The following is a 27,213-nucleotide window of genomic DNA, read 5'->3' as shown; positions in this document are numbered from 1 at the left end:
AATTTTCACTTACCTTCTGCTTGACAAAGATTCAATATGAGAAGGATAGGAATTATTATTAAAATGCAGCATATTGATAATCGCTTCATTGAGATGATTAAAAACCAAAAAAAATCTCGAACTCAGCTTTAAATAAAACAGTGTTATACGAGTATGTATACCTTCCACGAAACCAGTATGACAACGAAATGAACGAATGATGCTGTACTCTTAATGTAGGTACCTATTCGTCTCTGAATTTGAAACCATAATATTATGTTGCTGTAAAAACAACTGTCCTGTTAACCTCTTAACGGCAAGTGGATTCTCTTAACGCAAATTTAGATAGGTACTATAAATTAACAATGTTAGAAATTCCTATTTAAAATACTGCCGTACTCTGAAACCTGGATGGTGGTAGCCATTCGAATGAAGATATATCAGTTATATTTTCGCATTCTGGAAATAGGAGTGAATTATTTTTACCTACGTGTTCCCAAACTACTTATCTGGGTACGTGTATTTTTTATTGCGATTTGCGAGTGATTTTTTTGAAGGTAACTCACCTCCAATGTAATTTTTGATAGTTTTCCTAGTTGAGGGCTCGAGTTGATCTGATTAAACCTTCAAAAATGATAAAATTACACGTAATGTTGGGTACCTATATGTTTATTGAAATTAATGTTTACAAAATAAATAAGCTTGGATTGAATAATTAAAAAAAAAATAATAATATTCTACATTATAAAAGATGACCAATCAAAATTGCAGTCAATATTAATTTTATGGAAATCTGTACAATTTTTGGAGTACATATTCCTCTCTTCAACTATTTATCCAACAGTTTTTCGTCAGCTTGGCTCATGACGCCGATGGTATCTTCTATAAGACCTGCATGAAAATGAAAGTCGATTAATTATTGATAGTAATTTAATAATTATATCATTGGTGTAAAGGTCAATTCAAAAGTTGATCTTTCAAATTAAAATGTTCATGAAAATGAGTTACCAAAGAATGGAACATCAACGCTTGATTCTAAAACCAACGCATTAAAAATTTATTCAGTCATTTGCTGGTTATAAAATGTGACTAATGAGATGTTCTGATACGTTTCTGAATTACTTACTCATTGCACAAGTCCATTTCACGCATCCTAAGTATGAAAAAATGGTCCCTATAAAAAACAAACGTACGGAGTATTAAATTTGAATAGGTGACTAAAATTAAAAAAAAATTGAATAATTGTTTTCTTAAGGCTTAAGTTTGTTCTTGGCCTTCTGAAATTACGTAGCAACTGGAAATTTTCTGTTGTGAAATTCATGTCAAATGTAGGTACGTTATTGTTTCCTCACCGAAAAAATTAATTTTCGTATCTCCGTTTGGGTGTGCATTATACAATTTATTGATGTCATCGATATACTTTCCAGCGTATTTTTTTCCCGTTTCACTCAAAAAAGAGATATCTGTTGAAAATACTGCTCAAAAAATTATTTGTGGAGGATATATCCTATCTTAAGTTTGAACGAAAACTAATGATTGAATTTTTTCTTTTCTCACCAGTTTCCTCTTTCTTCTCGCAATCTAGAAAGTAATAAAATTTATTCGTGTGTTTAGCCCAGAGCTCTAAATTTTTCTATACGTACGAATATTCTCAAAAATGAATATTTCTCACCATCAGTGTACTGTTGGATGGTACTACTCGTAGTCGAGGGTTTGGGTTGATCTTGTCCTTCGTCTTCTGCTATACTCGTGTTATCATTATTCGGCTGTAAAGCTTTCTGTACAAGTTCAAATCTCCCAAAGAGATTCACAGCGCAATTTTGTAAACATTGCAGAGATTCTGTTGATAAAGGAACGAGACTTATTATTCATTACTCTTTTGTATTCGACCTTTAAATCGTGACAAGATCAAATAGTAAAGATTGCATTTTGTTTGTTCCACTAACTTGATTTTTCGTCGTCATCATCTGTGAAAAGAAAATTTTATGAGTACAGAGTTATTTTTTCGAGCCTGCTGGAGACTCCAAAGTGAGTGTGAACACGAAAAGCTTGTTATATTTATTTACCCAAGTCGTTATATTTGACCAGTTCTTTAGTTTCACATAGACCTAAGAAAAGGTAAATTGGTAACACGTAACTCAGTTTTCAAATCTTGTGAAACGTTCAAACGATATACTGAATAAAAAACGAACCTGTCGCCAATTTGAACATTTCTGGAACCGATTGCACTCCTTCCACTCCTTCTGAATTCTTCATGTGGTCAGGTGTGAAATTTTCATATCTTTCAATTAGTTCTGTGTGGTTGTGTGAATTTAAACAGTCGCGTACTTGACGGAACACGTCATCAGGAGCTACCATAGTTGTAAATTTGAAAATTTATCATCAGGGTGTCCGTGAAGTGATTAACCGGATTGAAATTTCAGATGGATTAGTTCTCGTACTTGAAAATTCAAAATTGAAGAGGCGAACGTTCTCAAGAGAGAAAAATAAAGAAAAAGATTTGTTTATTCATGTGTAACTTTTCGTTCGCGACCGAAATTTCAGAACTAAGAGTGGTCATGGGTCAAAAATGCCTAATGATCCACCAAATTTAGGCATTGCAAGACCTCCTGATCGAAAATCACTCAATCAAAAATTAAAACGCGACTCATTTTCTATTTTCGATTTCGTATGATCAATCACTTTTGAACTTTGAAATGAAAAAATTTGAATTCAGCCTCAAGAATAGACTTAGCTGATCAATAATCGATCGTGATCGAAAATCGATCAATCGAACCCCAAAAATCGACTCATTTGCAATTTTCGATCTCATGTGACTGAAAATGCTCGGAATAAGTAAGCAATCGGTTTTTCAACTTCAGAAGTGAATTTCTGGATTAAAAATAGAATAATCGAATACCAAAAATCGATTCATGCGCGATTTTCGATTCCATACGATCAATAATTTTTTTAAATGAAAAAATAATGTCAGCCTCAAAAATACGCTTTTCACCAGGAATTGATCATGATCAACCATATTCAAAGTAAAAAATTTATTTTGTTTTAAAAATATACTTCCAGATAAAAAATTGATCACGATCAATAGGTAATCGATTAATCTAATCGTAAAAATCGACCTATTTGCGATTTTCGATTTCATGAGATCAATCGTAGGGATGATGAAAAAATTTATTTCAGTCTCAAAAATATGCTTCCAGATCAAAAATTGATCATGATCAATAATCGATTAATCGAATCGTAAAAATCGATTCATTTGCGACTTTTAATCACACATGAGATCAATCGTAGGCATAATGAAGAAATTTATTCAGTCTCAAAAATATGCTTCCAGATCAAAAATTGAACATGATCAATAATCGATTAATCGAATTGTAAAAATCGATTCATGTGCGATTTTTAATCTCATGAGATCAACTATAGGCAAAATGAAAAAATTGATTTTGTTTTAAAAATATGCTTCCGGATAAAAAATTGATTACGATCAATAATCGATTAATCGAATCTTAAAAGTCGACCCATTTGCGATTTTCGATCTCATGAGATCAATCGCATAATGAAAAAATTTATTTTAGTCTCATAAATAGATATGCTTTCAAATAAAAAATTGATCATGATCAATAATCGATTAACCGAATCGTAAAAATCGATTCATTTACGATTTTTAATCTCATGAGATCAACTATAGGCAAAATGAAAAAATTGATTTTAGTGCCAAAATATTCTTCCAGATAAAAAATTGATTATGATCAACAATTGGCTAATCGAATCGTGAAAATCGATTCATTTACGATTTTCAGTCCCCTTAAGATCAATTTTAATGTGCTCAAAATTAAATGATTAATTTTTCCCTCAGAAAGATGAGTCTCAATTGAGTATCAATCATGATCAATAATCGACGGATTCAATAATCGATTCATTTAGGATTTTCGAGCTCAGGTATACCTAATCAAACATGTTCGAAGTGAAAAAATCAATTTAGTTTGGCAATAATGTGCTTCCCGCTTAAGAATTCGATCATGATCAATAATCGATTAATCGAATTGTAAAAATCGATTCATGTGCGATTATATCGATCTCACATGACCAATCGTGTTCAAAGTAAAAAAAAATTGATTTTTGTTTTAAAAATATGTTTCTCGGATAAAAAATTGATCGTGATCGATAATCGATTAATCTAAACGTAAAAATCGACAATCAACATTATAGCTTCAGAACTGAATTTCTGGATCGAAGATCGAATACCTAATCGAATCCCAAAAATCGAATCAGATGCGAATTTCGATTTCATACGATCAATGATTATTAAAATGAAAAACTTAATTTCAACCTCACTGTAAGAAATGTTTCCGGACCAGAAAGTGTTCATGATCAACAATCAATTAATCGAATTGTTATGTGCCATTATCGATCCCACATTTTCGCCCAAGACTGAAATTTCAGAAGTTAGAGTGCTCGAAAATGCTTAAAAAACAAATCTATCGTTGATTTACCAAATTTAGACCTTGAAGACCTTTTGATCGAAAACGAAAATTAATCATTCAAACCCCAAAAATCGTCTCATTTGCGGTTTTTGATCACATATTGACAGAAAATGTTCGAAATGAGCCATCAATATTTTAGCTTCAAAAGTAAATTTCCGTATCGAAAATCGAACAATCGAATTAGAAATTTTCAGTCTAATTAAGTACGTTCTTTACAGGCGTCCTGTAAAATTTTTCTACAAGAAAACAGCTTACCGATATCTTGCCCTAATCTGTCTTTCTTAAAGAGCTCCGCAACACCAAATATAGCATCTTCGCAAAATTCTGAAAAAATTAAATTCAAATTACTTATCTAAGTGCTTGAATTTTTATTCATCGTGATCTCTGGTTTACGAGTATCGTCTTTGGTAACTAACTAGATACGAAAATCACTCACGGTATAAGTATGTTTCTGTTTGAAAGAATTCGTCGTACTCCCATGATAGACTTTTACCCAAACATTTTGCCATTTCTGAAAAAATTTTATTGGGTGAGTCTTGGAAGGCTTCTTGTTTTATTTTGAACTTAGTTAGTACGAGTATGAAAGAAAAACGTTACCAAATCGACCATTATCTGCAGCTGTGTAAAAAAATCAAATCAAAAATCAATTTCAAGTACTTGCCTAATTTATTTACAACCTAGGCAATAGTTGTATAAATTTATGTTCAACTCACGAAGTTTTTTATCTGCCAATAGAAAAGAGAATTGGCTAAATCCTGAAATTCATACAAAGAAATCACATCAAGATAAAAATGTAAGCTTGAGAAGCTACAGCCTACCAATACGAGTAACTTAAATTGAGCTCACCGATGAAAATAATAATCGTTGAAGGAATAAGTTCCATGATAACTTTAACCCTGGGTCTCTGTCAGAAAAATTGTACCGACTGATCCAATCGATGATATTTTATAGAATAAAATCAGTACCTACGTAGATGTACTAGGTTGATGTTTTTTTTAAAAAATGTGTGTATGAATCATTTGCCCAATTTTCGTTTGTTCAGTGTTCTCGACGATGACGAATTTTTTCGTATAACAAGTTGCCATGTCGCCATATCGTCCAATTCCTCCTTTTTAGAGAATTTATCCCCCCCTTACCCCTTTAGATCGAGACCTCATTTTAATATGATTGTGGTCGATTATGAATTCAATTATAATTTTTTTCATCGTTGTGGATACTTCACCTGACGTGGAAAAGTAGTTAAAAAAATTGAAATTTTCGAAGCTCAGATAGAATATTATAGGTGAACTTGTATAATGTGCAACCTTGAAGACGTACATGTCGACGTATCGTGCAATATTGCGACGGAATTTCAAATTTTCGACCCCCCTTGCTGTCTTCCCTTCGCCATATTCGTCTCTATGCAAATAATACGTTGTCAAATTTGTGAAAAACGATTTCGAAAATACGAGTACGTCAGTGTATCGAATATCATGCACCATGCTGAATGACGTAATTTCAAAATTTTTTCAACTTCTTCACTCTACTTTGTGTAGAATTACTTAGTAGCTAAAATATCGTTGAAATGATTCAAAACATGGGTAAAACATCATAATCTCTGCAAATCTACTAATAAAGATGAAATTTCAACAAACTTCTGCAGAAATTGCATGGAAAAGACGTTGAAATCATAATTACTAAAAACTAGGTACCAGAAATGTAATTCCAGTGAAAATTGGCAGAAAGTTGATGAAAAAAAGACACGTTGAAATGATTTTAAAATGCGAGAAAAAAATCATTAAAAATATAAAAATTTCCAGAAAGTAATGAAATCTTAGCAAAGTGAGCGAAAAGCTGTAAAACCATAAGATAAAGCTCTAAAATCGATAAAAATGATCAAAAAAATGACGAAATTGCAGTAGAATTGGGCAAAAATTGAATGCAAGGATGTGAAAATATTTTTCACGCTAAAATTACAAGGAATACGTATTCGAACATTTGAAATCGATAATCGCAAATGAATCGATTTTTGGAGTTCGATTAATCGATTTTTATTCGAAAGTTAATATGGAAAGTTGAAATTAATTTTTGATTTCGATCATGCTCAATCATACAATATAAGTATGTGATCAAAAATCGCAAATGAATCGATTTTGGATTTCGATTAAATCGATTTTTCATTCAAAAGTTTATGTTTATAGAAAGTTGAAAACATTCGAAATCGATAATCGCAAATGAATCGATTTTTGGAGCTCGATTAATCGATTTTTATTCGAAAGTTAATATGGAAAGTTGAAATCGATTTTTGATTTCGATCATGCTTAATAATACTTATGTAATCGAAAATCGCAAATGAATCGATTTTTTAAATTCGATATCAATTATTGTTACGGAAGTTTATTTTATTTTTCAACCAAAATTTTCGATTATACGAGTATGAGATCGAAAATCGCAAATTTATCGATATTCTGGATTACATTGATCGATTATTGATTATGATCAATTTTTGATCCGGAAATCCATTTTTGAGGATGAAACCACGTTTTCAATTTCAATCATGATTGATCATGTAGGATCGATAATCGCTGACGAATCGATTTTTGGGCTCGATTGATCGTATGTTGATAGGTAGGTGTAAAACAACGTGTGGAAGATTACGAAAAATTGATGGAAAGGATTTTATCAAAATTTAATATGTACCTACAGTTTTGCGAATATAATCCTGAACTCTTCTCGAAAATTCGAAAAATGCAAACAAGCTTTTGACAATTGCCAAAAAATTGACCAAAAATTAAGAAGTACGAGTATCTCAGAATTTTAGAAAAATGTCGTGAAAATTGCGTTTGAAAATTGTTTTGATAAAATTGATCAAATATCGTCAAAGTAGAATAAGATTTGCCAACAAATTCAAAAAGTATCATGAAAATTGCATGTAAAATAACCATGAAAATATTTAAAAATGTAAAAATCGATGCATTTTAGTCAAATTGCAGTCGGCAACAATTGGTTTGAAACATCGTTTGTAAGGTAGTACCTATAACAAAATTGGAGTAAAATTTTTGTCGAAATGATTCACGAAAGTGATTCATAGTTCATAAATTGCTATTTTATGACTCATATCGTGATTTGAATCGTATTCAAGCCTGGGTAGATTGTTCACACTTTTTATAAATTTCTTCAGTAACCGAAAAATTAAATACTTTTATGTACAATAATAATATGCTCATAAGACTGTACAATGAGTATATTTATTGAAATGAGGTAGCCTATGATCGGTATTTACATGATAATTAATGAAAAAAGAAAACAAAAGCGCTGAAATAAATGCTGCGTTGAATGTTTTTCCAATGGGTAAGTGAACCATGATGTATAGGTATGAAGATAGGTAAAATTATTACTGTTCATTGGTCTCTTGTATCGACTCAGTTGAAAAGTCCTTCACAAGATCGTTGTCATCTTCACTTATACGGCCGATGACTTTTTCTAAAAGATCTGCACGAAGTGAAATTGAGATTAATTACGAGACAAGTGAGACATTTAGTTCTAAGGACTCCATGGTCCTTAATTACTGTACACTTTTAGGATTTTTTTTTTGTAAAATACTTAAAGTTGTTTGTTCTCATTTCAAAAAAATTCTCTGAAAATTTTAGACCCCCGAAGGAAAACGTATTAAGTGATATCAGAAACTGATTCGATTTAAATTTCTCATTTTTAAAGAAAAACCCGTGCTCTTGGTGCCTCAACCCCTCCCCCTCGTCCTTACAGAGCATTCGAAAAAAAATTAAAAATAAAAAAAAAACAGAAAAAATACGAGTAAGCTACGTAAGAGAGAATTAGTTAGTGAAGATTTTTCAAAAATTTCTGCATCATTTTTTTAAACAAATTTTTTTTGAAAAGAAAAAGTTGTCTGGTCCCTCATCAAAGATTCCCCTCCCTCCCATGGTAGGTATCTGGTATATGTATGATTGAACTTTGCTTAGTCTATATTTGAAAATTATTTACTTCTGAATGGAATATCTTTTTCTTTTTCTGAAATCAGACAGTAAATGTGTTATTATTATTAATAAATTGTGTCATTTGAAAAAAAAAATTGGTTTATAATAATTATGTACTTAGGTATCTACTTACTCATGCTGCATGTCCATCTTACACACGCGAAATACGATTGAATACTCACTGGAATAATAAATCGTTTTATTTTACTCCAATCAACTTTAATTTTTGAATTAGATAAGTATAGGTAATTGGTTATCTTACGAAATAATTTCCCTTTCTCTTCTTTATATGGGCAGACTTCATACAGTTTATCAATATCTACAATGAACGTTTTTGCATACTGTGCTCCGAGGATGTTTAAAAGGGATTTATCTGTTTAAAATTTCATTTAAAAGAAATTATTATAGGTAGTTTTGAGAATAATTCTAAATATGAACACGAAGAACAGTTGGTAATTCGAATATTTTCTACTTGCCCTTTTTGATTTTATTTTTGCATTCTGAAAAATAACCCAGTGAATTACTTCATGGATTTATTTTTATTTTTATTATGGGTTTGAAAAAATATGAACGCTTATACCATTAACGTATCCTATGACAGTTTTTCTCAGCTCGAATTTTCTGGGCGAAATTTTGGTTAGATCTAGCTTTTTTGGTTCGTCAATTGCATCTGTGTCAGCATCTGTTTGTTTGGCTGCTCGTAAAAATTAAAGCATAGAATTAAAAATTATCTCATACGTGAGTCGTTTTTGTGGTTTTATTTGAAATGGCCAATTTCAGCTATACTTACGTATGTCTATTTGCATCAGTGGTTTGATTTTATTACTTTTTAGCATTTCATCGTAGTTATCTTTGAAAATTTTGTACATAGCGACAAATTTTACAAATAGACCCGCAGCACATTTTCGTAAGCATACAATTGATTCTGTTAATGTGAGGGGAATTTTTAAAAAAAAATGGATTGATAAGTAATTTCATTTTCTATCTAGAAGCCCATATTTATCAAAATATGTAATTTTCTGAATTTCGTTTTTAGGGAAGATATTATATTTTTATTATTTTATTGATGCGTAATTTAATGTATTAATCAACTTACTTGGTTTTTCTTCGTCACCTGTGAAAAAAATGAGACTCTAGTGTGAGTACAACGTATCTGATGTTTTTTTGAAACTCTTACCGAGCTCGAAAGGGCACTCTTGGATAAAATAGGTGAAATGCCCCTATCCCTGGATTTTTGAAATTTTGATAAAAAAAAACATTTGTTCGGTACCTAAGGTACCTACCTTTCCGTGTTCTTGCCCTAGCTACGTACATTTTTTCGAAATATGAAGTTAAATTTACAGTTAATCCCTTCTGAAGGCCACATTTGAGGTAAGAAAGGAGGAGTTACCCAAACATTGATTTTTTTTTGTGAAAAATGCTTCATCATAGCGCGCTATTTATGCCATGCAACTTCCTGATCATAGCATATAAATAGTTCTACAATGATGCATTTTTCACGAAAAACAGAATTTTTGGGCAACCCCCTCCTCCCTCTCACCGAATGTGGCCTTCAGAAGGGTTCAAATACAAATCTAACTTCATATTCGTGTTCAGCAGGTTCGATTCTATGATAACGATACCCATATTGTCAAAATTTTTTCACTCCAAAATTGGGGGAGGGGGTGTCTAACTGTCTATAGCCCCAAAATTGAGTTTTCAAGATATTGTTTGGTTTTCTATTGTTTTTGGAGGTCCGCATGCGAAATTTAAGAATTTTATCACTGGCAGTAATTCTTTTTTTGGTGGTGATGTGACGCAAAAAACACATTTTCGAGTGTTTTTTGAGGTTTTGAAGATGACCCCCCCCCCCCCCCGGAGGAAAAATTTGAAAAAAATTCAAATTATAGTATTCATGCAGACATACTTTTGAGAGAGAAAAAAATCGTGTGCTTGAATCAGGTTTGGAGGTATGGGATTCCAAATTTGGTCAATACCTCCCCATAACTTCAGATTTTCGATTGGACTCCATGCATGAAAATCATTACCTATTTGGGGAGGTTCTGGGGGCCATGAGTGAGGTCAATTTGAAAAACTAACAAGGGAACCTCTCGAGCTGTCACATTCCGATTTGAACGGGGCCGCGATTTTTGGAAAGAGCATAGTCTAAAACCTCCAAAACCAAATTTTCAGGTGCCCAAGTTCATTTTTCGATTTTTGGCGAATTTTTGAAAATCCAAAATTGACTGTTTTTGACGATTTATGCTTTTTTATTAAAAGTGTGTACTTAATCAGTAAAAATGGTCAAAATAAGTCCCAAAACGAATATTAATTACCCAAATCCAAATTTCACCATTTCCAGCGAGTCTGGAGCCTCCAGCGCGATTTTTCAATTTCTCCAGAATTTTGAATTCGCTCCAGAGAATTCGCTCCAGAAGGCGTGAATATGCTGTTGAACAGATCGAGTATACTACAAAACTCGATTTTTAGCTGTCCAATTGCATATTCACGTCTTCTGGAGCAAATTCAAAATTCTGGAGAAATTGAAAAATCGCGCTGGAGGCTCCAGAATGGCTGGAAATTGTGAAATTTGGATTTGGGGGGTTAGTTTTGGACAAAATACAGCAATTCGCGTAAATTTCAAAAATTTCCACTTAAACGGGAACCTTTTGATTTTTGCATTTTGCATTTTGAAAAAAGCTGGTCAAAAAGCCACTTTTGAGGTGTCACTCTCAAAATCGGCTGAAATGTGGATAAACTCGTTAGACAGGTCGAGTGTAATATACAACTCGATTTTTAGCTGCCCAACATTCACGCCTTCTGGAGCAAATTCAAAATTCTGGAGAAATTGAAAAATCGCGCTGGAAGCTCCAGAATTACTGGAAATGGTGAAATTTGGATTTGGATAATTGATATTAGTTTTGGGACTTATTTTGACCATTTTTATTGATCAAGTACGTACTTTTTTTTAAAAAAAGCATAAATCGCCAAAAACAGTCAATTTTGAATTTTCAAAAATTCGCCAAAAATCGAAAAATGAACTTGGGCAGCTGAAAATTTGGTTTTGGGGGTTTTAGACTGTGTTTTTTCGAAAAATCGCGGTCCCGTTCAAATCGGAGTGTGACACCTCAAGAGGTTCCCTGAGCAAAGAGATGAGGTGGGGTAATTTTTTTTGGCTCCAACATTTTTTTTTGAAGTGCTCAAAAATGTTTCATCAAAATTTCAAAAATCTGAGGATAGGGGCATTTTACCTATTTTACCCGGGAATACCTATTTACCCTTTTACCAAAATATTTTACACTTACTTAGTTTATCAAATTCTACAAATTCTGGAGTTCGACATAAACCTGGTAAGTGAAGGTATTTTTTATTATCATACGATTTATTTTCCAGTATCAAGCTTAAATGGATAACGCTTGACTGAAAATTTAAGTTGATACGAGTGGTAATTACGAACCTAAAACCATTTCGTTGAATTCTGGTAATTCTGATGTTTCTTCCGATTCTTCCGATTCTTCCGAGCCGAAGGGTGAAGAATTTTCATTTTCTGGTAATTTTGGTGTACCTTGTGGTTCTTTCGGAGGAATGGGTGAAGAACTTTTATTTTCTGGAAATTTTTGTGTTCCTTCCGGTTCTTTCGTATTACTAATAGGTGAAGAACTTTTATTTTCTGATAATTTTGGGGTTCCTTCCAGTTTTTTTAGAACAATGTGTGAAGGCGGATTCTCATTTTCTGGTAATTTTGGCACTTCTTCTGGTTCTTTCGTATTACCAACGGGTGAAGAATTGGTATATTCTGGTAATTTTTGTATTCCTAACGGTTCTATCGTGTCAATGGGTGAAGAATTTTGATTTTCTGCTAATTCTGACATTTCTTCCGTTTCCTTCGTACCAATTATATGTAGAAAAGCAGTTTTGTACCTAGTAATCAATTCTTCACCGCGATCACCCAGACAGCTTCGTATCGTCTTCATTCCTCCTTCGGGAGCTAGCAGAATAAAGTTTGAAATTCGTCATTATTATGAGGATGATAGATATTAATTTTAAAGCAAGAATTGAATAAAATTGTATTGCCACGTGTTCCTCTTCTGCTATTTTAAAAATTTCGTTAACTTACTCAGCTTTTTTCCTTCAAGTTGCTTTTGAATATACTTCTTCTTTAAAGCAGTACCGTTGCAAAACTCTGAAAAATAATTTCAAACAAGGCACAAATTTTAACGCTGTTTTACTGACGAGAGTAATCGTGACCATTCCCCCCCCCCTATTAGATTAAAAGGGGGAAAAACTTACCGAATAAATGCTCTTCTGTTCCTTCAAAATTATTTGTTTCCCAAGAAAGGAAATTGCCTAAGCATTGTGCTAACTCTGAAAAAAATCACAGGTTCTGAGATGATTTTTTTGCATTAATTTGCGAAATTGTTGAAAAAAACATTCAACTTACCTATTCGTCCATTATCTTCAGCTGTTCAAAAAAAAATCGATTAAAAAATTAATTTATCTGCTGTGATTTTAGAAAATGAAAATGTTTACTTACGAAGTTTATCTGCATTTGAAAATGAGAACTGGCAAAAACCTGTAATAATTACATCGAAAAAAATTATTTAAAGAGAATGGACATTTATTAGTTATTATTGCTTATTGGAGTCTCAAAACTTACCGATGAAAATGATAATTGACTGAATCAAAATCATATTTGAATTTCCGTAGAGAAAAATCAATGAAAATCTGATAGAGATCAGAATATCGACGTGTCTAAAATTCAATTCGTTAAGCTTCGATCAAAGTTAAAGTACGAAGTACCTGCGTGAAAACTCGCAAGAAATAATGTAATAATGATATTTTCTGAATGCGGCTGTGTAAATAGTGAATCAGTCGACACTAAAATTTTTTCACGTGTGTGATGTCACAATATTCTCTGCCTGAATCTACTGCTTGATTTATACGACTTGCATTTTTCGTTTATCCGTTAATTTAAATATCTATCCTTATTGCTCGTGTACGATTTTGATCGTAGTTTCTCTGTAGTTCTTAATGGATTGATATTAGGATAGCATGAGCATGAGCTGTTTCTAGCTTCAAGATTTCTTGAGTTTAAAATGTAGCTAAATTTTTGAAGTTTCAAAAAATTCGAGAGCCTTCAATTTTGAGTTTAATCAATATGAATGCAGGGCCAACTCTACTTGCAGAACTTTGAATGTTCGACAAAGAGATATCCATCTTCATAATATTTCGCCTTCATTTGAAATTGGAGAAGCATGGAGTATATCTACTTGGGAAATGTCAGTTACTCGTAGCATGACCTCTTTTGAAGAGTACCCCTACCTGTTCAAAGTTTCTCAAGTGGAGTTGCATTGATTTGTTCTAAACTCAAAATTAAAAGTGCTTTAATGCTCTACAACAATGTCATGTTCATAATTATGTTGTCTGTGTCTGAAATTGACGATGCCAGAGCATTACGTATGAAAATTTTAATCGGTCATCAGTCATGAGTTATGATTGATTATGACCCTTCGATTTTGAAGATAACCTAAAATTAAAAAGATCCTTTTCATACTTGCTTCTTTCAAAAATTCTTCTACGTGGTGCAATCGGTTTCAGTTGATTGTAAGAATCGATACGAAACAGTTCATAATTTTGCCCCTTCAGTTATGAGGATCGGCAACTCAGCTTACACTTCGCGCAATTTGCCAGGCAGAATCCCAGATCGCCTGGAGAAGAATATTGTTAACACTGCTGCTGGTAAAAAGATAAACACTAAACATCTCATGTTTGAGGATTTATGATATATCTTCGTTTTTTGATGAAGAACATTTTTTGAGACAATTTTTCATGCTGTAATTCGTCTCATCGTCAGTTCTAAAATTTCTCGTGATAAAAATATTCTTATTTCCTCCTCAACCCTCCTCCCAATTTTCTAACTCTCCTGTTTGCGTGCTTTCGTGGAATAATGTTGAAGGTTTTTTGTGATTCTTATTCAGAGATTTTGAAAAAAAAACACCCTGAGAAGGTTTTAAAATGACCTCCTCAGATCATGTCTTTTTCGAATAGAATTTAAAATTTGCGAAACAGATCGTAATTGTGAAATGTTTCTATTTGATCTCAGTATCATTAAATACTGTGGATTAATTTCAGTTAGGTACTTTCAAGTTGTAGTCTGAAGCACGATGAAGTAATGTGTCGAGGGGAGGGGGGTGGTAGCAGACTGAAATGTTCCCAACTTTTAACTTTAGTCCCCTCCCTCCCTGCCACCAGTATTTTTCATGCCAATCAGCTAAATGTTTTGGAAAGAGGGGTTGGAAAACAAAACTTGAACAAAAATTCGAATTGTTCTATGTATTGCAAGGTTGGTAGGTAACTTGGCAGGCTACTGAAATCCATAATCAAAAATTCGCAATTTTTTCGTTTTTTTTTTTTTTTTTTTTTTAGCATTTTTGCTTTTGAAAATTACATTTAAAAATGAGAACAGAACATTTTTCGATTTTGACCGAGCGAATTGAGGGCGAAAGCTTCAGAAAATTTAGGTACGATTTGTAGGATACAAAAAAAAATTATTTTCAAGAAGTTTTAACGCCAAAATTTTATGCTTTTTGGTGTTAATTTTTTAACGAAATTTTGCACTTTTTTTCATAATTTTGTGCTTTTTTGCACTGATACTAACCCTGTAGTTGAATTTCTAAAGTTGATTTTTCATTCTTGAAAGTTTTTAAAAAATTTCACAGAGAGTTCAAAGTCCGAGCGAAGCGAGAGTAAAGGCTTTAAAAAAATTGATTTGAAAATTAATAAGTAGGTATATGCATAACTGATGCAAAAGGTTGATTTTCATAGCTTAAGCTTTCGAAAATTAATAATTTTTCAAACATAAAGCAACATTATTATTATTATTTTTTTTTTGGGGGTGTTTATAATAATACAAGATTATTACACCCGTAAAAAGAAGGGGGTTAGATTTGGTTTGTCAGGTTGATGTTTTTTATTATTTTAAATGTAAGAAGTCAATTTTTCAACGCTTCAACTTTGATTGATCAGAGAGAAAAAAAGGAAAATGATTTGAACTGAGCGAAGCAAGGACGAGAGCTGTAAAATGTTGATAATTTGAAAACTTTTACAAAAAACAACAATTCATCTATGTTTACGACAGTAAGCAAATAAAATAACTTACAATAATATGTAATTGGACATTTTTCATTTTTCAACTTACAATATAGTTACAAATTATCACAGCAAATTGGCAAAATCATTTACTCAACTTTAGCTAATTCCTATAGTACAATAAATTATGAAACCTATAGTTTTTGAAATTTCGTATATTATAAATGGCTCACATACTATAAGAAAAGAGATTCAATGTACCTATATTACTTACATATACACAGTTTCTAAGTTTCTAAAATGATTTCGTCAATTCCTATTCGTAGGTGCTCAGTTGTGTATCGAAGATTCGACTTGATATTCTTCGCTTTCCAGACTATACGTGACACGAGTTAATCGCGTTTCTGTCCAATCCTGTCGCGTATACTATTTAAATTTCATATGAGAGGAAAATAAATGTGGAAATTAAAAAAAAAATGTAAATTCAGACACAAGCGTGGAAAACAGTTATGGGGAGGAAAGTAACTACGAGTACTTTCCGTGCATGTGCATGTTTCATCTTAGCTTTAAAGACGTATTTTCCATGAAATTAAATATCTTTATTAAATAATAAGTACCTAGTTACAATAAAACTTTATTTTTTCAGGTCCAAAAATTCATTTTTTTAAAAAATTTTATTCAAGTCTAGAATTAAAAATTAATTTAACTCAGCATAGAAGGCCATGTTTCATGTCCATATCGTATCCTGTGCAATAGTCGTAATTTTTTTTCATTTGTCTTCCACCTGGAACAAAAGAGAAATACTTAAGATTTAACTAGCCCAGTTGCTCGTATTTTTAGACTTGAAACAAAAAGAGAGATAGGTAGGTTAAGAAACATATAATTTGAAAATGCTCGTATTTTATTTTTTTAATTTATTTTGTTCATGCACATAGTTTTCATACTTACGTATCAGAATGACGCTCCATCATGTTCGTCGTCAATCATCATTGACAAGTCATTCCTGAAACAGAAATTTTTACCATGTTTAATTTTTTCATAGAGAACAAGTTCAAAAAGACTGATTAGAATTACGAAAAGAAGAAACAACGTTAGACATGTATAAAAGCCGGAAGAAGAACGGTGTTTCATCATAAAAATAATTTAATTTATTAGATTGACTAGGTTAGAGCCTATTATTTATTTATTTCATTTTTTAAATTTTTATACCAGAAACAAGTGTTGAAGGAGGGTGTCTGATTGACAATACTTAAGTGTCAAGCGTGAAAAATTACCTATATTCTTCGTATAGTACCTGCTACCTGCGCAGGAAATTTCTTTTTCCCCTTAAACAATTCGTAAAATGTGTGAATTATTGTTTGAATACCTACATCTACTCGTATTACGCACTTGACTTGACACAATAAAGCGTTACATTACAGGGGAATTTGACCCCAGGTCCTCCAGGAGACACCCCACATCTATCTGTAGGCCTACAGATCTCCAACCATCGGACTACTGTGGTTGTTGGTTAAGAAGGCAAAATGCGTTTTTTAATGCATGCACTAAATTCAAGAGAAATTGCCAATTTAAAATTTTATAACATAGTTTCTGGCATAACTTTTCAAGATGAACAAAAACGGTTATCTCATGAAATGACGTATCTTCTAAACTGAAGGGGTAATATGAGATCACATGTTTTTTTTCAGCAATTTTTTTTGGACTCACCTGAAAGGTACTAGCGCTTCTCCAGTGATATGTAGCGTTCGTATTTGTACGTGGACTCCACTTCTCCAATAATTTCAGTCCCTGGTCGGTCACCTGAAACGTTTAAAATTTCCGCTGAGTGCTACCAGCCAACACACATGAGAAGGGTAATTGGTAGGTACTTATCTCACTAAAAGATCATACTTAATAGGTAGGTACATAGACTCAAAATAATTAGCCTAGTATCGTTTTTCAAAATGTTGCATACCTTATTCGAATATTAGGTACCTATGTTTAGAGGATCATTTCGAAACGAAGATAGTAACTGCAGAGTGACCTGAAAGTACAAACTTTTCCCCCACAAAAATGAGACAACCCTGTCCTGTTGAAGGAAAGTATGATCTTGAGGAGAGGAACGGGTCAATCACAATGCACAAATAGGTACGTAATTGGATAAAGTGAAGATTTAAAAAAAATATGCACAATTGCACATGCCTTGAACTGCTTGCAGGTATACCATCTCAAAAGTCACAATTTCGCAGTTACATAGGTCACTTTACAGATGCTATCGACAAAAAAATCACAGTGGTGAGGGATGATGTGTGTGTGTGGGTGGATTAAAAATTCTCTCGAGTCCTAGCGTGTAATAGGAACCCGAAATTCGGGTCTGAAATGCCCCGTGAGGACTGTTTCATACCAGTCGTGGGTTTACTAATCCCCCAGGGGAATATTCATGCGTCCAAGCAGGGCGTTTTTATTCCCGAGTCTCGGGTGCAAGAAAGTTCCCCTGGAGCATTCGTAGACCCGAAAATTGGGATGAAAAAGTCCCCTGGGGCATTTGTAGACCCGAACCTCAAGTATGGAAAATCCCCCCTGGGGCATTCGTGGACCCGAGCCTCGGGGTGCCTTCAGATGAAATTTTTGGATCGCCATTTTACCTTTTACCCTTCAAAAGGAGCAAAATTGCTATATGATAGGTATATCCTACTTCTCACATAATATTTACTCAACAGGACAACAGAGTGGTTTGCAGAAGTCCTACTTTTGGGGGTTGGTTCGCAAATGGATACATTTTGAATTAGAATATTATATGAGCATAATAATTCTTTTTCTTCACCGTCACCATCCTGTTGTGGTTCGCAAACGGGTTGCTTTTCGGCTGTCATTTCTCCTATTCATGGTTCGCAAATGGGAACCGGCCTTCCGCATGAATCTGTATACCTTCCAGTAGGTGTCTAGATATTTCTAAGAAGTTTTGGAACCCCTGCTTTCCAAACGCGCAACCGATTCACGAAAAGCGCAAATAGTTTACAGCCCCCCCCCTCCCAAAAAAAACGTCATGTAGCAGTTGAGAACCTCACCAAAAACGTGAACGAAGAACTTCCAGAACACCTCGGGGTTGTTTTTAGAGATGCATGTGTAGGCGCCAGTGTCATACCCTGTGACGTTTCGTATTCTGAGAATTTTTTCACTAGGTGTAACTACTTGTACGGAACTATTGGTCTAAAACATAATTTTAAAAAATGCATTCAATGTTCATGCAGGTATCTCGTTTTACTGAATGAAATTTATTGAAAACTTCGCAAATACAAGGTTAATTAGAGCAATAATTACGAACTACATTTTGGTATAAAAACGCAGTTAGTTACATACCTACTCCAGTATTATGATTGAAATGCAAAATTTGAACTTACTTGGTCGGTAGTGTCTATTATCCACTCAACTTCACTTTTACCATTGCAAATTATGGAAACATTTTGCTTGAAGTAGAATATTACAACATTACCATTAAAACTTCCAGGAGGTAGTTTAGAAAGTTCCAAATCTGCAAAAATTATGTTCTTTATAGGTGGGTAATTCTCGAATTCTCAAAAAAAAAGGTAAATCTTGTTAGGTAGGTATGCATAATTTTGAAAAACAAAAATAACTTTTTGGAAAAATTTCAAAAAGGAATTACTTACTTACAGTAAAAAGCTTGTAGTCCAACAGCTATACCTACTGCGATTGCCCCGAAATAACTCAAAGCTGGAACTGTTCTCAAAATTTAGTATACATATTATGTACCCCTATTTTAAATGCACTCGGTCTGCCAATCCGCAGCTACTGCTTTAAAACTCAGCGAAAGCTCGAAAATTGACAATTTTTATGAACTTTTGGCCGAGAAAACTGATGGCTCAAATTAGTGCCAAATTATAGAATTTTTCGCACTGAAACCGAATATGTAGGTCTGTCGACCCTAAAGTTCTGCCAAAGCCCCGCCAGACTGGTTGGATCAAATTTCGCAAATTTCATCTTTTTGGGCTAAATTCGCATAAAAAGCTATAAAATCGGTATGAAAATGATTTTCAAGCAGTTTAACGAAATGCCCTAAGGGTAAGATGATTTTTGGGCGCCAAAATTTTTCAAAATTTTCTTTTTAGGGGAGGGAGCATAAGGAGGGTGTCGAGAAATTCACTAAATATGGCCTTGTGATACATCAAAATGCATTGGGCCGCAGAATTCGATTATAGCAATATTTTTCACATCACTCGGTCTCCCTACTCGCAGCCACTGCTTCAAAGTTCAGTGAAAGCTCAAAAATTCACAATTATTCTGAACTTTCAGTCAAGAAAACTGATGACTCAAATTGGTACCCAATTTTGGCATTTTTTGCGCTGAATCCGAACATGGAGATTTGCCGACCCTACAGTGCTGCCAAAACCCCGCCAGACTGGTTCAAAGGGGGAGTAAATTTAGCAAATTTCATGTTTTTGTGTTTTTGGGCTAAATCTTTATAAAAAGTTATAAAATTGGGTTAAAAATTATTCTCAAGCAGTTTAACGGAATGCTCTAGGGCTGAGATGATGAATTTTTTTTCAATTCAATTCAAGTTCAATTTATTGATTGAATCTAGGTTTACAAAATCGCGGCAAACGGAAAACTTGTTGAATGTAATCTAATAAGCTCAAATTCTACGCATGCATATTTTGCGATGTATAGGTATCAGCCCCTCCCCCCCATTACTCTCCAATGTGAAAAATATTGCCATATTTGAATTCTACCGCCCAAAAAACATACATTTTGGTGTATCACAAGGCCATATTTGGTGAATTTATCGATACTCCCCTGATGGCCCACCCCTAAAAGGAAAATTTTGAAAAACTTTGGCGCCTAAAAATTATCTTACCCTTAGAGCATTTTGTTAAACTGCTTGAAAATCATTTTTATACCGATTTTATAGCTTTTTATGCGAATTTAGCCAAAAAAGATGAAATTTGCGAAATTTGACCCACCTTTGAACCAGTTTGGCAGGGCTTTGGCAGCACTGTAGGGTCGGCAGACCTACTTGGGTTCAGCGCGAAAAATTCTATATTTTGGCACTAATTTGAGCCATCAGTTTTCTCGGCCAAAAGTTCATAAAATTTGTCAACTTTTGAGCTTACGCTGAGCTTTAAAGCAGCAGCTGCGGATTGGCAGACCGAGTGCTTTTAAAATAGGGGTATGTATACTAATTTTTGAGACCAGTTCCAGCTTTCAGTTATTTCGGGGCAATCGTAGTAGGTATAGCTCTTCTAATATTGATAGAACGGGACAATAACATAAAAAAGCAGGGGTGAAAAGGAAAAAAAAACATCTTGCGCAGTTCGCAAGATCAACCGACTTTGCTCTAAATAACCCCCAGCAATTTACCAACATTTACCTCAGTAATTTACCAGACATTACCTCAAAATTTACCAATTTACCAAAATTTATGGAACTACTGAAATTTACCAATTTACCAAAATTTACCAATTTACCAAAATTTACCAATTTACCAAAATTTACCAATTTACCCAAATTTACCAATTTACCCAAATTTACAAATTTACCCAAATTTACCAATTTACCAAAATTTACCAATTTACCGAAAATAACCCCAACAATTTACCAACATTTACCTCAGTAATTTACCAGATATTACCCATTAATTTATCTACCAATTTTCCAATTTTCCAAAAATTACCCCAGCAATTTACCAACATTTACCTCAGTAATTTACCAGACATTACCCCACTAATTTAACAATTTTTAATCACCCCAGTAATTTACTTCCAAAGGTTGACACAAATTCAACAAAATAAATTACCCCACTAATTTAACAATACCAAAAATTACCACAGCAATTTACTAAAATTTACCAATTTACCAAAAATTACCCCAGTAATTTATCAAAATTTTCAACCAACTTTAGCGAAAAACTGAAAATTACCCCAGCAATTTACGGAAATTTACCAATTGGAATACCAATTTACCAAAAATTACGCCATTAATTTACCAAAACAAATAAAATTACCCAAGCAATTTACCAAAATTTTCGACCAACTTTAATTACGAGTAATTCACCAAAAATAACTAATCATTTTATTTACTAAAAATTAATATTAATTCACCAAAAAAAAAATTATCAAAAGTTACTGGCTATTTACCAAAAACTTAATGTTTTTTGTTAAAACAAAAATTACACTAGAAATTTTTGAAAAATTTTGATTTTTTGTGGCAAAAAAATTTTGGACAAATAAAATTAACAAAAAAATCAACAAAAAAATTTCGCCTCTTGACTCACGCGGGATTCGAACACCCGACCTCCGGTGCACCAATCCGCAACCTACACACCCTAACCACCCCGTCTGTTTGTTGGGGGTGAGCCGTTTGCGAGATATAAGGGTTTACACAAATTTCAGCTTATCCATAACGTTGAAACACACTTAAACGTTCATATCTCGTAAACGGCTGAATCGATTTCGACCAAATTAAAAATTTCTCTAGTTCAGTATCAAAGCAATATTTTGCCATCATCAGTTTCGACTTAAAGTTCGGAGCTTTTGAGTTCAGAGTGACACAAATTTATATATAGCCGCATACAGGCAAACTCGTAACGTTTTGTATAAACAGCAATCTCAAGACCCCTCTATAACTTCGTTGCTGTGCATACGCTCGACGCGTCACCCCATAGGCCTGATAGTACTCGATGTTAGGCCGCGTTATATTCGTTAACTTGATTTTTGGGTCACCTGTGGAAAGGTATTTCATTGCCAAAACATCAATTTTTCAGAAAAGCTTTTTTTTAAAAGTCTCATACGTCTCTGTTTTTCGCAAATGCTTTTTTAACAAAGCATCCTACAGAAAAATAACCAGCTCTGAGCAGAAAGGAAATTTAATTCTCTACAATTTCCTTCATTGTATTTTTTTCCTAGGATGCATACTTTTCCCATAAAATCAATGTTTAGATTGAAAAACACGAAAATTTGGACCTGTATAATCAACTTAAAATTAAAATTAAGCAGTCAAAAATTTATTTTAGACGATTTTTGACCACGCCATGTGAAAGAGGACATCTTCAACCACCAAAATCACCAAAAAGAACGTATAAAACGTAAAAAATGATTCTTGGCAATAAAAACCTTTTCCTCATATCCTCATACCTGTTAATTAGGCTATGTACTCATTTGAAAATTGAGTCAAAAGTGAAATTGTATAAACAGCAATCTCACGTCCCTGCTCAAACTTTGCCAGTAGACTCCCCACACCTTGTAGATTCATATGGCACCTCATCGAAAAGTCACGTCCTAAAAAGGTTACGAGTTTGTCAAAACGTTATGAGTTTGCTGGTTAATCTAGAAAAAAGTTACGAGTTTACCCCCTAGAATATTTATACATAAATTGATATATACATACATAGATATGCAAACGGTACCTCTACGTCACCTTTTATATACTCACGCGTTCTCTTCGTCACCGAATTCGGTGACGGAGGCGTTTTGCCGGTGACGAAGACGTTTCCCTGTGTATAACAAGTTCAAACGGTTTGTTTTCCCCTGAAACGTTAAAGGGCAAAACTTTGTCCGGTGACGAAAAGGTCATGTATACACCTACTGTATACAGATTTTAAAAAAATTTTTCCATCAACACAAACATACCCTCGACGTCACCGTATATAAACAGTACCTTTTGGTCACCGCTTTTTAAATGCTTCCAGTTGTGTTATATTTTCGTATTCGTAGCCAGCGCAGTTGCAGTCTATTAGGCAAGGCAGCAGGTGACAATTTGGTATAGTCAATATCTTTTTAAATACACAAGTTCACGGAAGAGATCAGTTTATAGTCGGAGGCAAATTGGTACCATTCTCGTAAATTTTTTTTGTATAAGCTTAAAGCATGTAAATCAAGTGGGGAAAAGAGTATAATCACTATTACAACTGTGCTGGTTAAGAATATGCTATAAATACACCGCCGGAGGCATTTTAAAGCCTGGTGACGAAAAGGTACTGTTTATGTACGGTGACGTCGAGGATACTTAGGTCCATATACATATATATATAGCCGCATACAGGTAAACTCATAACGTTTTGTATAAAATACAAACTCACGTCCCACCTATAACTTCGTTGCTGTGCATGCGCTCGACGCGTCACCCCATAGGCCTGATAGTACTCGATGTTAGGCCGCGTTATATTCGTTAACTTGATTTTTGGGTGACCTGTGGAGAGGTATCTCATTGCCGAAACATCAATTTTTCAGAAAAGCTTTTTTTTAAAAGTCCCTTACGTCTCTGTTTTTCGCAAATAGCTTTTTAACAAAGCATCCTACAAAAAAATAACCAGCTCTGAGCAGAAAGAAAATTTTATTCTCTACAATTTCCTTCATTGCATTTTTTTCCTAGGATGCATACTTTTCCCGTAAAATCAATGTTTAGACTGAAAAACACGAAAATTCGGACCTGTATAATCAACTCTAAATTAAAATTGAGCAGTCAAAAATTTATTTTAGACGATTTTTGACCACGCCATGTGAAAGAGGACATCTTCAACCACCAAAATCACCAAAAAGAACGTATAAAACGTAAAAAATGATTCTTGGCAATAAAAACCTTTTCCTCATATCCTCATACCTGTTAATTAGGCTATGTACTCATTTGAAAATTGAGTCAAAAGAGAAAGTGTATAAACGGCAATCTCACGTCCCTGCTCAAACTTTGCCAGTAGACTCCCCACACCTTGTAGATTCATATGGCACCTCATCGAAAAGTCACGTCCTAAAAAGGTTACGAGTTTGTCAAAACGTTATGAGTTTGCTGGTTAATCTATAAAAAAGTTACGAGTTTACCCCCTAGAATATTTATACATACATACATACATACATACATACATACATGTAAAAACCATACATTACGAGATCCGTTTTATATAAAATCGGGCATTGCGAGATCCTGAGATCCTTTTGCCGGATCTCGCAAGTTCTCTCATATGCCACGGTACTCGTGAGATCCGGGGGACCCTGTACACACATTTTCAGCCGGATCTCGTTTTGCATACTATTCATATACTTATATACAATTTTTGAAAATAGATAAACGACGCATCTTGCGAGATCCACCCCCAAATCAGGTTTAGGCCGTTGGTGGATCTCGGTTTATGCGGATCGCGAAATTGATGGCGGCAATGCATAGAAAGGCACTGTTTACACACTACAACGTGCGTTCGAACGAAGTTATAGGGTTATTATTTCAGTTTTTAGCATTTTTCGGATTTTTTTTGGGTGGATCTCACAATGCCTGTGTATATGTCGGATCTCGCAATGTACTCTAAGACAGTATATATATATAGATTTAAACTTAGTCATTGTGGTGCCCGTTTCAAGTATACGTAGTCATTGTGGTGCCCGGTTTTGGGCTTGTGGCGCCCAAATCGGGCACCACAAGGTCTTTTTATATAAAACAATGCAGAATCGAGTGAAATGCACTCTAAGGTGATAAAAAAATTTTTGAGGCAGGCACCACAAGTACCAAGTTTATGTATCGGGCACCTCTATGACTAACTATGATGAAAAATCCAAACTGCACCAAAACACCTTTATCATACATATATATGTGATCCTCTATGTATGCGGGCACCACAATTACCATAAAAGACCCGGGCACCACAAGGTACTAGGTACGTGTATTCATATAGATATATATAAACTTATCTCGTTTTGCGTCATACGTCTTATCGTGATCAGCACACTTCAATTCGTCAAGAAAACCCACCCCCACCCAAATCCTCAACCATCATGACAAATACAATACCGTACTTTTCCGTTTCACGGCAAAGTCGGTAAAAATTGGAAATTGGTACATAAATTTTTGCTTCGGGAATGCGTTTAGATGGATCCTCTGAACTACCAGAAAAACGCCGACCCTTCTATTCTGGAGCAATCTTTTTAAGGGGCTAAAACTGGTTCCACTTCACGTTTTTTGCGAATAACTCCACAAATATTAAGTATATTTACCTAACGAGAAAAACTTACATTTACACGACTAACAATGTTCCTCTCTAAATTCTCGATAATTTGATACCACGCTCGATACCAGATACCCACCTCTCAAGGGGGGAGGGGGTGTCTAAAAGAAGTGATGGTAAGCGCAAGTGTTTCAAAAAAGGTCAGTCCAACAAATTAATCAAAATTATCACTTAATATCGTTCGTTTTCGCTCAACATTTTTTTACAAAGCCTACTCACCCAACTAAAGTACGAATCAAACCTCCACCGATTGGTCTTCAACCTTCTCCGGGGGTTGGTGGAGGGGGGATGCTTGATTTTTCAAGTAACACACAACTGAATCATATGTTTAAAAAACGAACCTTGGGGTGCGATATATCGAATAGTATGTTTTTGAGGTCGCTGAGTACGAATATGAACTTATTTTTTGGGTCCAATCCCGTAAAGCTCATGACTGCCCCAAAAAAAAGTCAACATTTTTGAAAAATTGTGGAAAAGTCTGTGATACATCGAATGGTATGTTTTCGAAAACACTTAACCCGAATATGAACTTTATTTCTGCTTAAAATTTCTCAAAACCCCCCTTAGTCCCCCTAAATAGGATACAATTTTGAAAATTTGGCTAAAATCTTGTACCTAATTATACATATATAGAATATAGCTTGATTTCAAGATCGCTAAACACTTTTTAGAATCCAATGCACAATGGTTCTTTGCCCTCACCCTTACTCTTCATCCTCAATACAAAAACAATAATCATTTGTGTGTTAAGTACTATTGGCCAATCACAAATTTTCGACTGGAATAGAGTTTGTTGCAGCAAGACGTTCCTTCAGAACTTTCCACTTTTTTTAGACACCTCCTCCCCCCTTGAGAGATGGGTATTGTGTATCGGGTACCGAGCGTCGTATCAAAATTATCGAGGATTTGGAGGGGAACATTGTTAGTCATGTAAATGTAAGTTTTTCTCTTACGTAAATATAATATTTACGGAGTTGATCGCAAAAAACATGAATCGGAACCAGTTTTAGCCCCTTAAAAAAATAGCTTCAGGATAGAAGGGTCGGCGTTTTTCTGGTAGTTCAGATGATCCATCTGAACACATTCCTGAAGAAAAGTGCCAATTTTATCCTTTTTAAACCCACTATTTGCCTACTCTATAACTAAAGCAGACAATTCGCATGTAGTTTTCATCACCTTTTTCGCACATTTTTCAATCATCATAAAAAACACCTTTTACAGCACGAAACTGACGAAACTTTTAATGAAGAAATTTTTTAATTAACACATAAGAGTGAGACGCTTTTCGGTCTGCTCGCTCTGCCTCTCATTCTTACTATGTGTTGATTTAAAAGTTTTGTGCTGTAAAAGGTGTTTTTTTATGATAATTAAAACAGACAATAAAATACGTTTGCTTTTCGAATACTCAACTTTAGAAAAAAATCATAATGATAATATAGATAATAAACTTACCGAAAGAAATAGCTGAGCATAAATTCAATACTACGAGCAAGATCAGACGATGTGGCGTCATTTTTGAAGTAGGATATTTTATGAAATAACGCAGAAATCTACTTCTGTATTGGAATGCACTGCACGATACAAGAAAACAACTGAAGAAAAGGGGCATAATGAAGGCGACAGTTTAGTATGTAGGTACGTACTTTGGTAGTTTCAACGCCTACCTGAAAATGCCGTTAGTCTTATTTATGTCATCTGTTTTTCTAAATAAAATCAAGATACGAAATTA

The 27,213-nt window shown here is 33.9% G+C and overlaps 3 protein-coding genes across 4 annotated transcripts; all 3 read right to left on the bottom strand.

Annotated features, from left to right (window-relative positions):
- Window positions 1–651: 651 nt before the first annotated feature.
- Window positions 652–5,409, bottom strand: LOC135833968 (uncharacterized). The gene is made up of 14 exons (XM_065347802.1): window positions 5,307–5,409; window positions 5,174–5,215; window positions 5,058–5,078; window positions 4,897–4,971; window positions 4,716–4,784; window positions 2,172–2,330; window positions 2,046–2,087; window positions 1,926–1,946; window positions 1,652–1,819; window positions 1,537–1,560; window positions 1,332–1,454; window positions 1,106–1,153; window positions 988–1,014; window positions 652–870 (listed from the first exon to the last, which is right to left on the bottom strand). The coding sequence occupies exons 1-14, from the start codon at window positions 5,341–5,343 to the stop codon at window positions 809–811; spliced, it is 918 nt and encodes a 305-aa protein (XP_065203874.1). The 5' UTR covers window positions 5,344–5,409; the 3' UTR covers window positions 652–808.
- Window positions 5,410–7,728: 2,319 nt separating this feature from the next.
- Window positions 7,729–13,217, bottom strand: LOC135833967 (uncharacterized). Its single transcript, XM_065347801.1, has 15 exons — window positions 13,071–13,217; window positions 12,948–12,986; window positions 12,855–12,875; window positions 12,704–12,778; window positions 12,531–12,596; window positions 11,871–12,401; window positions 11,719–11,760; window positions 9,531–9,548; window positions 9,225–9,359; window positions 9,015–9,128; window positions 8,911–8,934; window positions 8,697–8,807; window positions 8,568–8,615; window positions 8,442–8,468; window positions 7,729–7,931 (listed from the first exon to the last, which is right to left on the bottom strand). The coding sequence occupies exons 1-15, from the start codon at window positions 13,102–13,104 to the stop codon at window positions 7,834–7,836; spliced, it is 1,383 nt and encodes a 460-aa protein (XP_065203873.1). The 5' UTR covers window positions 13,105–13,217; the 3' UTR covers window positions 7,729–7,833.
- A 2,419-nt stretch (window positions 13,218–15,636) lies between these two features.
- On the bottom strand, window positions 15,637–27,180 carry LOC135836934 (uncharacterized). 2 transcript variants are annotated; one of them, XR_010557102.1, is made up of 6 exons: window positions 26,937–27,100; window positions 18,883–19,013; window positions 18,550–18,691; window positions 17,210–17,302; window positions 16,451–16,505; window positions 15,637–16,286 (listed from the first exon to the last, which is right to left on the bottom strand). XR_010557102.1 is itself a non-coding variant. In XM_065352016.1 (5 exons), exons 1-4 carry the CDS (start codon window positions 27,091–27,093, stop codon window positions 16,500–16,502), a joined length of 387 nt encoding a protein of 128 aa, XP_065208088.1. In that variant the 5' UTR covers window positions 27,094–27,180; the 3' UTR covers window positions 15,637–16,286; window positions 16,451–16,499. The 2 variants fall into 2 exon arrangements, 1 of the variants encoding a protein (XP_065208088.1); XM_065352016.1 differs by lacking the exon at window positions 18,550–18,691 and having other exon boundaries at window positions 26,937–27,180.
- Window positions 27,181–27,213: the final 33 nt, after the last annotated feature.

Source organism: Planococcus citri, chromosome 2 (assembly GCF_950023065.1).
Source record: "Planococcus citri chromosome 2, ihPlaCitr1.1, whole genome shotgun sequence".
In the NCBI taxonomy this organism is placed as follows: Eukaryota; Metazoa; Arthropoda; class Insecta; order Hemiptera; family Pseudococcidae; genus Planococcus; species Planococcus citri.
The sequence above is the reverse complement of the archived record's forward strand: the minus strand, read 5'-3'. Positions and strand labels throughout refer to the sequence as shown.